General features: G+C 44.5%; 1 protein-coding gene across 3 annotated transcripts; it reads right to left on the bottom strand.

Moving 5' to 3' along the window:
• Positions 1–6,390: 6,390 nt before the first annotated feature.
• Positions 6,391–9,995, bottom strand: LOC147461704 (transcription factor UNE12-like). Of its 3 annotated transcripts, none has more exons than XM_086509172.1 (8): positions 9,551–9,995; positions 8,818–9,220; positions 8,496–8,684; positions 7,729–7,881; positions 7,536–7,601; positions 7,378–7,443; positions 7,207–7,275; positions 6,391–7,044 (listed from the first exon to the last, which is right to left on the bottom strand). In XM_086509172.1, the coding sequence occupies exons 2-8, from the start codon at positions 9,070–9,072 to the stop codon at positions 6,673–6,675; spliced, it is 1,170 nt and encodes a 389-aa protein (XP_086365298.1). In that variant the 5' UTR covers positions 9,073–9,220; positions 9,551–9,995; the 3' UTR covers positions 6,391–6,672. The 3 variants fall into 3 exon arrangements, with proteins under 3 accessions (XP_086365298.1, XP_086365299.1, XP_086365300.1); XM_086509173.1 differs by having other exon boundaries at positions 9,773–9,995; XM_086509174.1 differs by lacking the exon at positions 9,551–9,995 and having other exon boundaries at positions 8,818–9,538.
• Between the last annotated feature and the right edge of the window lie 991 nt (positions 9,996–10,986).

The raw sequence follows: 10,986 nt of genomic DNA, 5'->3' as shown, positions 1-10,986 counted from the left end.
TGCGCTTAGGCCTGGCTATGGATGGCGTAAATCCATTTGGTCAAAGATCAACATCTTACAGTGTATGGCCCGTTGTCATCGTCAACTACAACATTCCCCCGTGGTTGACTACGAAGAAGGGGCACCTATGGCTAAGCTTGATTGTGCCAGGGCGATATAAAGTGGGGAATATGGATGTGTATCTTCGTCCACTATTGGAAGAGCTACAACAATTGTGGATTGGCATAGAGGTGGTGGATATGAGCCGACACACAGGACGACGGAATGCATTGATCAAAGGTATTCTAATGTGGACCATGCATGACTATCCCGGGCTAACAGAATGCTCAGGTGATCTATTGACACTCCTCACTCAGACACTGTAAATCTTGTTTTTCCCCATAGTTGATCTATTATCATGTGTATACATGCAAGGCTTCAAACAAGCGGATACAGAGCATGTGTCACATGTGGACCTAGACTGAATGCACGTAGGGCACCCTCACTGAAGAAGCAAATCTACGAAGGTCATCAAGCGTATCTTCCGGAGAATCATGTGTTACGCGACGGCTTTTTGGGAAGAGAGCCACCAAGGATGTCTGCACAAGCATGGTTAGAGCAGAAGGAGATGTGCGATGACGGATTGCCTCCAGGGATGAAGAGACTATCTCTATGGTACGAGTTACCATACTGGCCCCGACTCGTGATCAATCACTTGCTCGATCCAATGCACATATTCAAGAATGTGGGTAATCTACTATGGGACCATTTGACCGGCAAGAAAGATACTTTGGGAGCCAGAGTTGACCTTAGAAATGTGGATCGTATGGAGCAATATTGGCCGCAAATAGCGTCTGATGGATCGATAAAACTTCCTAAAGCACCATGGATTTTCACAGGAGCCCAAGAACGCAAAGTAAAAGAGGCCATTCGATCTTTGCGGACCCCCACTGACGTAATGCACTCGCTCCGAACGTGTTTTACTAAAGAAGGAAAGCTTACCGGTTTGAAGTCACACGATTGGCATAAAATGTGTCAGGTACGTTCATAGTGGACTTTAATATCATTGCATAAAATGTGGACTTTAATATCATTGCTGCACATACTTTACAGTTTATTTTACCGGTTGCCATTGAGGGATGTTTGTCTCTCGACATCCGTAACACAATCTACAAACTTGCAAAGCTGGTGCAATGGATCTCACAAAAGGAGATCGACGTAGACTCCATACCATTCGCCAAACTAAATGCTGCGGAGCTTGTGTGCATGTTTGAGAAACATTTTCCTACTACAATACTAACCATTCAGGTGCATCTTCTTGTTCACATAGTTGATGAGGTGGAAATAGCTGGCACAGTTCATTCCAGATGGATGTTCTTCTTAGAGCGTTTCATGAAAACGCTTAAGGGATATGTGCGTCAAAAGGCACGTCCGGAGGGTGGCATGGCAGAAGGTTGGTTGGTATCAGAGTCCCTAGTGTACATTGGAGAGTGGCTAGACGGATTTGATAAATCCCGGGACACGCTATGGCGAACCATAGATGATGAGCGCATATCTGGGATTGTCATGTGCAATCTCGGTGTTGAGAAGAAGATGACGGAAGATCTAGAGGCTAAAATCAACCGATTTTGCATGCTTCACAATCCAGTGATGCAAAAGTGGATTTCACAATATGAGGATGCAAAGCAAGAGCGACAAAGGGCACGAATCGAGTGGAGACGGGGAAGACGACCACCGATGCACTATCCAGCGGTTCTGGAGAGCCTACCAACCTTCATGAGCTTAAGATGGTTGCACAACCAATTGAAAAGCGCACAACAATGCGGTGACGAAGTGACTGAAGAAGAGTGGGAGTACTCTCGGGGTTGCGCGACCAAGGTAAGTTTGCAATGTACGACTAGCAAGTGACTTTATTTATAAACGTTTTAACGGCCACTCATAATCTTTGTTCGTTGTAGTATAAGTCATACACAGCAGCATGGTGTAAAGGTCGACATTTTAGGGTGGAACGAATCGACAAAAAGCGTTTTACTCAAGATTGTGGAATCATGGCAAAATTTGAACAGTCTAGTCGACGACGTTCCTCTGATGCAGATCCCGTGGTGGCGGAACTCACTTACTTCGGCACGCTGCAAGAGATTTTGAGGATCGATTACAGAGGATTTTTTGTCGACTTGTTCGACGTGCAATGGTTCAAGATAATCATGGAGGGTCGAAACGCTACTGTGCGTAGAGGAGAGTCTGGTTTTCTTGAGGTGGATTCTACTAAGAAATGGACTGACCTAAGAGACACTTTCGTACTACCCGAGCATTGTGAACAAGTAAGTATATAAATAGTTAACATCCCCCTTTTACAAGTTATGTGCTTGAAAGCTCTCATGTAAGTTATGTGGCTCTGGCAGGTAGTATTTCATCCTACAAAGTCTACATCAAACTGGTGGTACGTCATAGAGGTAGCCCCTCGTAGTGCAAGGACGTATGAAGGCTACCATGTGCCAATCACAACGATATCAATGGAGGAGATCAGAGAAGATGCTCAATCAGGAGCCGCTGCGGTGGTGCCAGACGAGCATCAAGATGCTACTACTCTATATGGGGTGCATGCAGAGGAGCTACAAAATGAAACAGAGGATATGTGTTTAAACGTAGAGCTCTATATAGATATAGGAAGTTATGCTGAGTTATGCGAGGATGAGAGAGAGATCTCTTAAAGCCACAAATATTGTATTTGAACAATTTTGCTCCGTGTTGTAAAAGCTCTGGCTCTCTAAGTAGCTTCCATGGTGTATAACGCTCTTTTCTACTCACGCTCACATCTTTTGATTGAAAATTCTGAGTTTTCGACTTGCCTCTTCTATCACTCGATTCATTGCGTCATTGTATTTATATGCGTCATTACGTCATTGTATTTAATGGTCTCTGCGTCATTGTCTACTCCATTCATTCAATATTAAGTTTAAATATTCGTGTGTTTAATGCAGGTATGGATGATGAGGAGTTTCTTTCTTCTTTGTCACCGCAGCAGAGACAGTGGTACGTGGAGCGTCATCACTCTGGCGCATCATCGCGCGTTCCTACACCATCCGCATTTCCCTCTCTTTCGGAGCATTCGACGCGCTCTGAAGCTTCGGCGTCGACGAGACGAGCGTCACACTCGTCTAGACACCGGCGCTCTAGTGGTGGCGGTGGCGGTTGTTGTGGGGATTCCGCCACCGATGCCTCCACACCGCCTCGTGTTCGACGAGGCTCTTTACCCTCCCCTTCTTTGCCCGCCCCCACACCAGCCACAGCATCGCCATCTACGCCAGGTTTTGCACGGCTGACTGTTCCTAGAAGCTACACACCTCTACCTACTCCGCCAGGAGCCACCCCACTCGACACTCCTCGCTTCGGCGCCCAGACGCCGGTGGAGACACCTGACGTCCGTACCCCCATCGACACGCCGCTAGAGACCCCTGTCGGGACACCCAGGTTCACGCGTCACCGGCCAGAGGGCTTGCCTTACACCGTCGACATCAGCGGCGGCATCATCATGGATGATGACGGCAAGAAGGTGATCTCGCGCATGCGTGGTCTTTGCTCTCAGCTGTTTAGACACTATATACTAAACAAATGGAGTGAAGTACCAAGTGATTTAAAAAACAGAGTCATCAGCATACTTCATGATGAGTTTCCCGTTCCAACACGGGATCAGCGCTTCAATGAAGACCTGATGAAGATTCGAATGCGCGAATACTGCAAACACAAGCGTTCTGAAGTGCAAAAAGCAATCAAGAATGGGTGGAATAGGCCAGATTGGCTGGCCAAAGAAGATTGGAAGAATGCGAAGAAAGCAGCGCGCGAGAATCCCGACAAGTGGAAGCAACAAAAGGATGCAGCCAGAGCGCGAGTAGAGGCAGGGAGCTCGCACCACTTGGGGAGCGGTGGATAGGCATCATTTGAGGCCGATTTTGTAAGTCTTTTCACATTGCTCTTTATGCATGTTCGATAGTTTAGGGTTTATGAGTTTTTTAGTTCTAACATAATGAAATCTTTGTATGTTTTGACAGTGGTCGATGACAGGACGTGATCCCACACCGTACGAGCGCGAGTACGCAGGCAGGAAGGGCTTAAACGCCCTGATGGACATTCTCAGTTCTCGCGGCGGCATGGTTAGTATTAGGGTTTACTCTTTTTTATTTTTTGTATTGTTTTATAAATGTCGTTATATGTTTATATTTACTGAAAACTGTCTTATTGTCTTTTTTTGCAGAATCCGACAGATACGCCGCTTGGACGCGATGAGACGTCTGATTAGACGACGTCAGTTTAGCCGTAGCTAGATAGCATTAGTTTAGGGTTTCTCATAGCTTATGTATCATGAGACGGATTTTATACGTCTTTTTGAACCATGTATATTATTACATTTGTCACCGCAATTCCTTTTGCCAATCAATTCTTTATGCCTATGATGTTGTACAATTGTCATTATTACATTTGCCAATCAATTCAGTTTGCCTATGATGTGTACAATTGTCAATTTTGCAAACAATGCGTCTTGTGGGTGACTATTTTGGGTCTATTATCTACCTTTGCACTTTTTTTAAAAAGTGAATCAAGTACAATATGGTTGATTGAATGCCCTGCCACCAAAAAAATATTCTCTCAGGCGTCGCTATAAGCGTCGCTATTTATGGCTCTGTAGCGTCGCTATACTCTTCTGTGAGAGCGTCGCTATAGGCGTCGCTATGAGCGTCGCTATATAGCGACGCCTATAGCGACGCTCTCGTAGCGACGTTGTTAGCGACGGTTTTAGCGACGCCGGGGGTTATAAAAACCCAATGTATTTCCGTCGCTAACAGCGTCACAAGAGCACACAACCTCTTGTAGTGATATAGACTCCTAGCCCCTAAATATAGCGCCCCTTGACCGCATGTCCATCCTGGCCCTTGGCCCTGCCCTTGGCCTGACATTAGGCATGTCAAAGATTTCCTTGAAGACATGTATGTCATGCTTAAGGCAACAATTGAAAACATTTGTAGTGCACAGGATCATGAAAAGACATTTGCCTTCATGATTGGAAACCTTGAAAAGAGGAAAGTGTGACAATCTTTCTCTAAGTTCCATGGGCCTTTCAAATCCCTAAGAAGATTGGGGGAATGCAACTTAATACCATGAATTGGAGAGCTCTAAAAATCTCCAAATCTTTACGTTGGAAAATTGAAAGAATGGCAAGTCCTTGTCTCATTGAGCCACCCATAGTTCCACATGAACTTACAGAGATCTGAAGCATTGTAATCGCCATGTCAAGCATAAGGTATATCATAAGAATTGCTTGAAATAAGCCTAGGTTTAGTGTAATCTCATCTACAAATTATGAGATTTACCTCTAAACTTTAAATTTGAAGGTGAGAAGACCTACAAAACTTAGAGAAATTTAGTGAAAGTTAGTGTCAAATTTAGTCAATTTACCTCTACTATTTCTCAATTTGCCAAGTTTCTTAAAGGAGCATGTTGTAAATAATAGTAAGACTACTAAGGTGTAAGGTTCAAATGAAAAGTTGTGACGCATGCAATGAAGCACAACTTATCACAAAGATTCACATTCTTTAAAAAAAATCTTGTGCCAATTGTTGTATCGTTGTAACACTTGAGGAATGAATCAATGAAGTTTACACCGATGAGTATTGTCTTCTCCTATCTCTAACACAAGAAGTTTTGGACAAATTCTCTCAATATTTCCCACATTGCGACTTACCTAAACATCATGAGCTTTTGTGAGGGAGGCGCCGCATACAGTGCCTCTCGAGCAGAAGCTCATGATGTTATGCACTGTATGAAAAACACCGAGAAAGACTCCGTTTTCCTACATGAGAAAATTTATAAATCTTCTTGTGTAACTCTATCGATGATGATGTATTGAATATTGTGTTATTCATGTACTACACAAATATCAACAGTTTATTTCAATTAGTCTTAGGTGAGGTGGTCTAGGACTCTTTGACATGCATCCTTTGATTGCTACTTGAATAATGCAGTCAGACAAAAGCATACCTCTACAACTGCTCAACTTACCCACACAACAAGCAATGTCACAAGGACACCAATCTAGAGTTCATCCATGCTAAAAGTATGTCAACTCAATTCGGCTTCCAAAAGTTTTGGATATGTGAAAGATTGATAGGAGATTGCCAACCCTACACGCTTTGGTGCATGTGGTCCATGCTCATGATAGATAAGCAAGCAAGTTTTCTCTGTGTTTCACGCAAACAAGCACGCAGCCATTGTCATTTTTCTCACAAAAGCCTGAAGGAAAACATGAAGTCACCTGTAGTATGAGGGACCACGGAGCACGCATGGCATACACAGGTAGAGTGGATAGTTTATCTCTTTACTTTAAAAAAGACCACAAGGTTGCTCTCAAAAACCATAAGTTAAACCATTGGCTTTCATTATCATTGATGTGAAAACAGATTAGTATGGAACATGCTTGCTTGCGCGAGCATAAATGACTTTAAAGTCGAGAGTGCCAAGAACCAAGCTTGGCAACATCATCTTCCCATCCCTTGGAAGCCTTGTCATGATAGGAGATGATACATGACAAAGATAAAGAGTTTCCGAGGAAACCCTCTTCATGCCAAAGATTGTGATGTTCTATTTGGTTTGGTATCCCATCCTATGTTAGAGTGCTCAAATGTTAGTAAGCTCCAAAATTCAACCACAATTCTCTTCCTTCTGTGTGTCTTTGGAAGGTTTGGGCGGCGCAGTGCCGCCGCTCTTCCCGACGTTATCGTTTTCAACAGATGCTGCCGCTGCCTCTGTGGTTTGCTTCCCATTTCCTCCACTATTGAGGACCCTAGCTGGCGCTGCTTGCTGCCGTGCACCTGTACTTGAGATCGCGGTAGCTAAGGAGATCGGCATAAGACACAGCCCTTTGCTTTGCAAGTATTGCATTGCCGCACTCATATCCTCATCCATTAGCTGTGCAACTTGGCGCTCCGCCATAGCCATTCCCTCTTGAGAAGCTCCTAATGCTCCTGCATGAGCTTGAGCAAGGTTCGCCGCAGCTAGGAAGTTACTGGCTCCCTGCAACAATAAAAAAATTTTGTGTGTGCATGTACATTCAACAGATAGAAAATGGAATGGATGAATGTGCTTGCAAGCTTCTTGGCCCATACAACATCAATATAGCTAGGTGTGTGTGTGTGTGTGTGTGTGTGAGAGAGAGAGAGAGAGAAATGCCATTACCTCCCCAGGGAGATCAGCTAAGAGAGGAACCGCAGCACCTGCCCCACCAAGCCGACACATGCTCAAGCACTGGAGCATCAAACACAAGAATGTATAAGTGCATTTAAACGTTTGCTCCCAGCATTACTGAAGACACGAGGGAAGAATTTGTAGAATGAGTAGCAAGCCAACCTTCACTTGCATTTGAAGGAACTTCACATAACCAATGATCTCATCCAGCATTGATGCCTTGTCTGTCTACCGATACAAGAAATGAAGATGTACTATCCAGGTTAACCCCCTGAGCTGGAATAAATTTACATAGTCAAATCTTCAGAGTTAAGGGATACCTTGTTAGAATCCGGCACTAGTTCTTGCAAAGCTCTCAATCGCTCTGCAATTCTTTCCCTGCGGTTCTGTAATAAATGCAAAGAAACATTAACTTTTTTTATTGGCAATGATTGTGTACAATCAAAACCACCTATCTCTTGATCGTTTTGCCTTAGTACAAATTTAAGCTTTGTGCCAGTTAAAAGCACCAACCCGCTCAGCAATGCTGTGTGGATCGGTCGCCTGGCCACGACGTGCTCGCACACGAGGCTTTGTAGGTGCATTTGATGAGGGTCCTGCAGGATCTTCATTTGGAGGTCCTTGATCCCCATAGCCTTGCGCTCCTGGTACACCAGAGACATGAATCTGCCAAAGGAGTTACTAATGTCAATTGTCAAGTGTCCCCACAGTCGAACCATAATAACCTAGTGAATTATATAAACCAGAAGCTTCTGCACAGCAACTTAATTGGCTAGCAATATTCGAATATCCGCATGAGAAGGCAATTGGACCCTTTAAGCTTCCATCATAGAAGATTAACAAACAGAGCCTCAAAAGCAAAACAAAAAAAAAAGACAGTTTGACTGTTTAAGATTACTTGCAAAAGGAAACGGCATAGGGGAGCAAAAGATGCTCATACAGGCTCATTTACTAAAAGCCCTTTAGGCCTCAAAGCGATTCCATGATCGGAACGCCATGATCATGACTTCAAGAACCTAAAAATTGCACCCACAAAGCCGCAGCAGCAATTATCTTTGTTATGCAATGTGCCACTGCGACTACATTGTCAAAAACCACACTTAGGGAAGGTCAGAGCTTGGTTGCTCAAACTCTTCAAGAGGATGACAGCTGCAAGAATGTTAAAGATATGGACCACGTACAAAGACATGCATGAAAGCATCACTATGCCAAGAACTTGATCAATAAATCCAAAAGAGGCTGAGCAGAAACTCTGCTAAAGTGTGAACTTCAAGTAATACCATGTTATCTGGGTGTCCTTCGATTAGCATATCTTCATCATCTCGAACCCTTTTGCCTAGATGAATATCACGTCGCATGCCCTCTCCTTGCAAAAGATAGGTATCAGGCTTCCCTCGGCTTAGCATTGATGGTGCCGGAGGCACACCACCAAGATATGGCTGGTTCCACGCTTGCATGTGATGAGGTGCCTGCTGACATCCTGAAGGTTAAAAACTGCTAAGGTAAATACATTTATGCCTCTTCCTCTGAATAGGCAACCAAGTAGAAGATCAAGCCTAGTGATGTGCCTTGTAGATCATAGAAAATGATGCATCTACTTACATGGACTCCATGACCGCCATCAAATATTCCATCTGCATGCATAGTTCCACTGTTGTCTTGAAGAGCTCTACCCATTCCCTGGTTACTGAGGCCTCCCATCAAAGTGTTCAATGCTATTCCAGGTACCTTTGGTAAGCTCTGAGAGGAATCCATCCCCATATTGTTCACTGAACCATCCCAACCAGCTCTATTCGGCATGCCCACTCCATCTCCCCACGGCGATGTCGAAAGCATCTGCTCAAAAATATCATCCATGATTTATGGATCTCTGTTCCTTTTATCTCTATTTTCTTAGGCTAATCGACCAAAAATTAGTGGCTCATGCCGAAGTACATCTGTCCTACGTCATCTTGCAGCTTTCAACAATGCTGCAAACAAACGAGCTGCTAGAGTGGGGACAACCCTATTGTCAAAAGAAAGATACAACCGTTAGATGGACCTCATTATGCACCAGTGACAGTAATAACTGATATGTGACAATAGAGGAGCTCTCACAAAACTAGATCAGGCATGCATGCACTCCACTGTCAATCCAGCCCCAAGCACATGATGTTCTGTTGAGTTGTTTCAATCATGATAGTACATTTACAGGCATTGGCCTCATCAACGCCTAAATCACGGTAATATGAGCCTTATCATACGGGATCAGTTGAATTGGCACAGAGATATAACCACAATTGTCAAATTCTATGTTCAATCTATACTTTCGCATGATCAAAAGAGGAGTAACCACCTTGCAGATGAAGCTGGTGTTGTGACTGCATCTACTAAAACCATATCAATCACAATTGCATAGTAGCTACACCACAATTGGCATTGGGTGATTGACCTATGCAAATGATGAGATGCTCTGATTACAAAAGCGGTGATGTTCCCTCATCTAATCATGCTCATTCGTTACAATGCAGGCTGCATGGGCAACCGTGATATTGTGCAAATAGCCAAATAGCCAAACCAGGATGAACTCGGGCAGCTTGCTGTGTCTCAACTAATATCTGGATGATTAATAATTGACAATGCAGGATGTGTCCATACGTTGAGCTGTGGCGCACAAAGGAAAGCCCGATGAAGATCTAAATGACACTGATTCTTGTGAGATGTAAACTGCTACTTTGATATGAGCAGCTGCAATAATTCCAGAGTCTCAAAGAGAGCATTGTAAGGATTCAAGCTCATGGGAAGAGAATGCTTGTTTACTTCAATATGGAAAAAATAGTTCCAAGGGTCTGTGTTGGGGTTGTCTGTTGAAAGGACTTTGACAAGGGAAGAGGGTTGCAATCTAGAAACAGCAATGGGCTGTGGGGCTCTCAAGTTGGGGATGATGGCTTGGCAAGGAAGAGCAAGGAAGGGCAGATCTGCGGAAAAAGAGAAGGTTTGGGTTGGCAGTTGTACACTGGATGGGGACACACACAACACACACAAACGGGAAGGATGAAGAGAGGAAGATTATGTATTTTAAGAGTTGCATTTCGAGAGAGAGAGAGAGAGAGAGAGAGAGAGAGAGAGAGAATTTGTGTGAAAGGGACTCTCTCTGTGTGAGTCACATGTGACAAGAACTTGAAGAAAGAGTGCAATTGAGCATGTGAACGTAGAAAAAGAATGTTGGGGAAGTGCAATGTGCAAATGCTCGGTTACTTGAGTGAGTGAGTGAGTGTGTGTGTGTGTGTGTGTGTGTTTGTTATGCGTCATGAAAGAGAATGTGACAGAGTGGGAATGTGAGAGAATGCGATTGTTGGTGATGCCCAGAGAGAGAGAGAGAGAGAGAGAAAGAGAGAGAAGCTGGGCTCATGCGACAATGCAGGAGGGTGGGGCAAAGCACGCGCAGCACACAGGAAAGAAAGAAAGATAAAAGAGTGAAAAGAAAGGTACCCAAAAGTGTCCACACCTCCTCCTCGCGTCCCGCACGGTCTGCTCTGTGCCCAAGCTGCGCCAGGTACCCATTGGCTCCAAGATGCGGCAGCAAGCTACCATTGTCTGTGGGAGAAGAGAGTGTACGTGTGTGTGTATGTGTGGGCGGGTGTGTGGGCGTGTAAAAAACAGGGGAGGCAGGGGCGGGCCCCTGTTCTCTTGTGGAGATCATGAAGAAAGGGGGGCGGGCCGGGGGGGAGGCGGTTCTCTCTCTCATATGCTGCTGACGCGAGCGCCCCATCTGCGCTTCCATGGCATATT

This window comes from Adiantum capillus-veneris, chromosome 3, assembly GCF_014529385.1.
Source record: "Adiantum capillus-veneris isolate H3 chromosome 3, ASM1452938v2, whole genome shotgun sequence".
NCBI lineage: Eukaryota > Viridiplantae > Streptophyta > Polypodiopsida > Polypodiales > Pteridaceae > Adiantum > Adiantum capillus-veneris.
The sequence above is the reverse complement of the archived record's forward strand: the minus strand, read 5'-3'. Positions and strand labels throughout refer to the sequence as shown.

What these genes read in the sequence shown, in the direction of transcription:
- LOC147461704 (XM_086509172.1), bottom strand. Translation starts at nt 9,072, where the DNA reads ATGGATGATATTTTTGAGCAGATGCTTTCGACATCGCCGTGGGGAGAT. An exon ending in CACACAGCATTGCTGAGCGG is followed by an intron (nt 7,602 to 7,728) that starts GTTGGTGCTTTT and finishes CATTTATTACAG; the next exon opens with AACCGCAGGGAAAGAATTGC. An exon ending in TAGCTGATCTCCCTGGGGAG is followed by an intron (nt 7,045 to 7,206) that starts GTAATGGCATTT and finishes TTATTGTTGCAG; the next exon opens with GGAGCCAGTAACTTCCTAGC.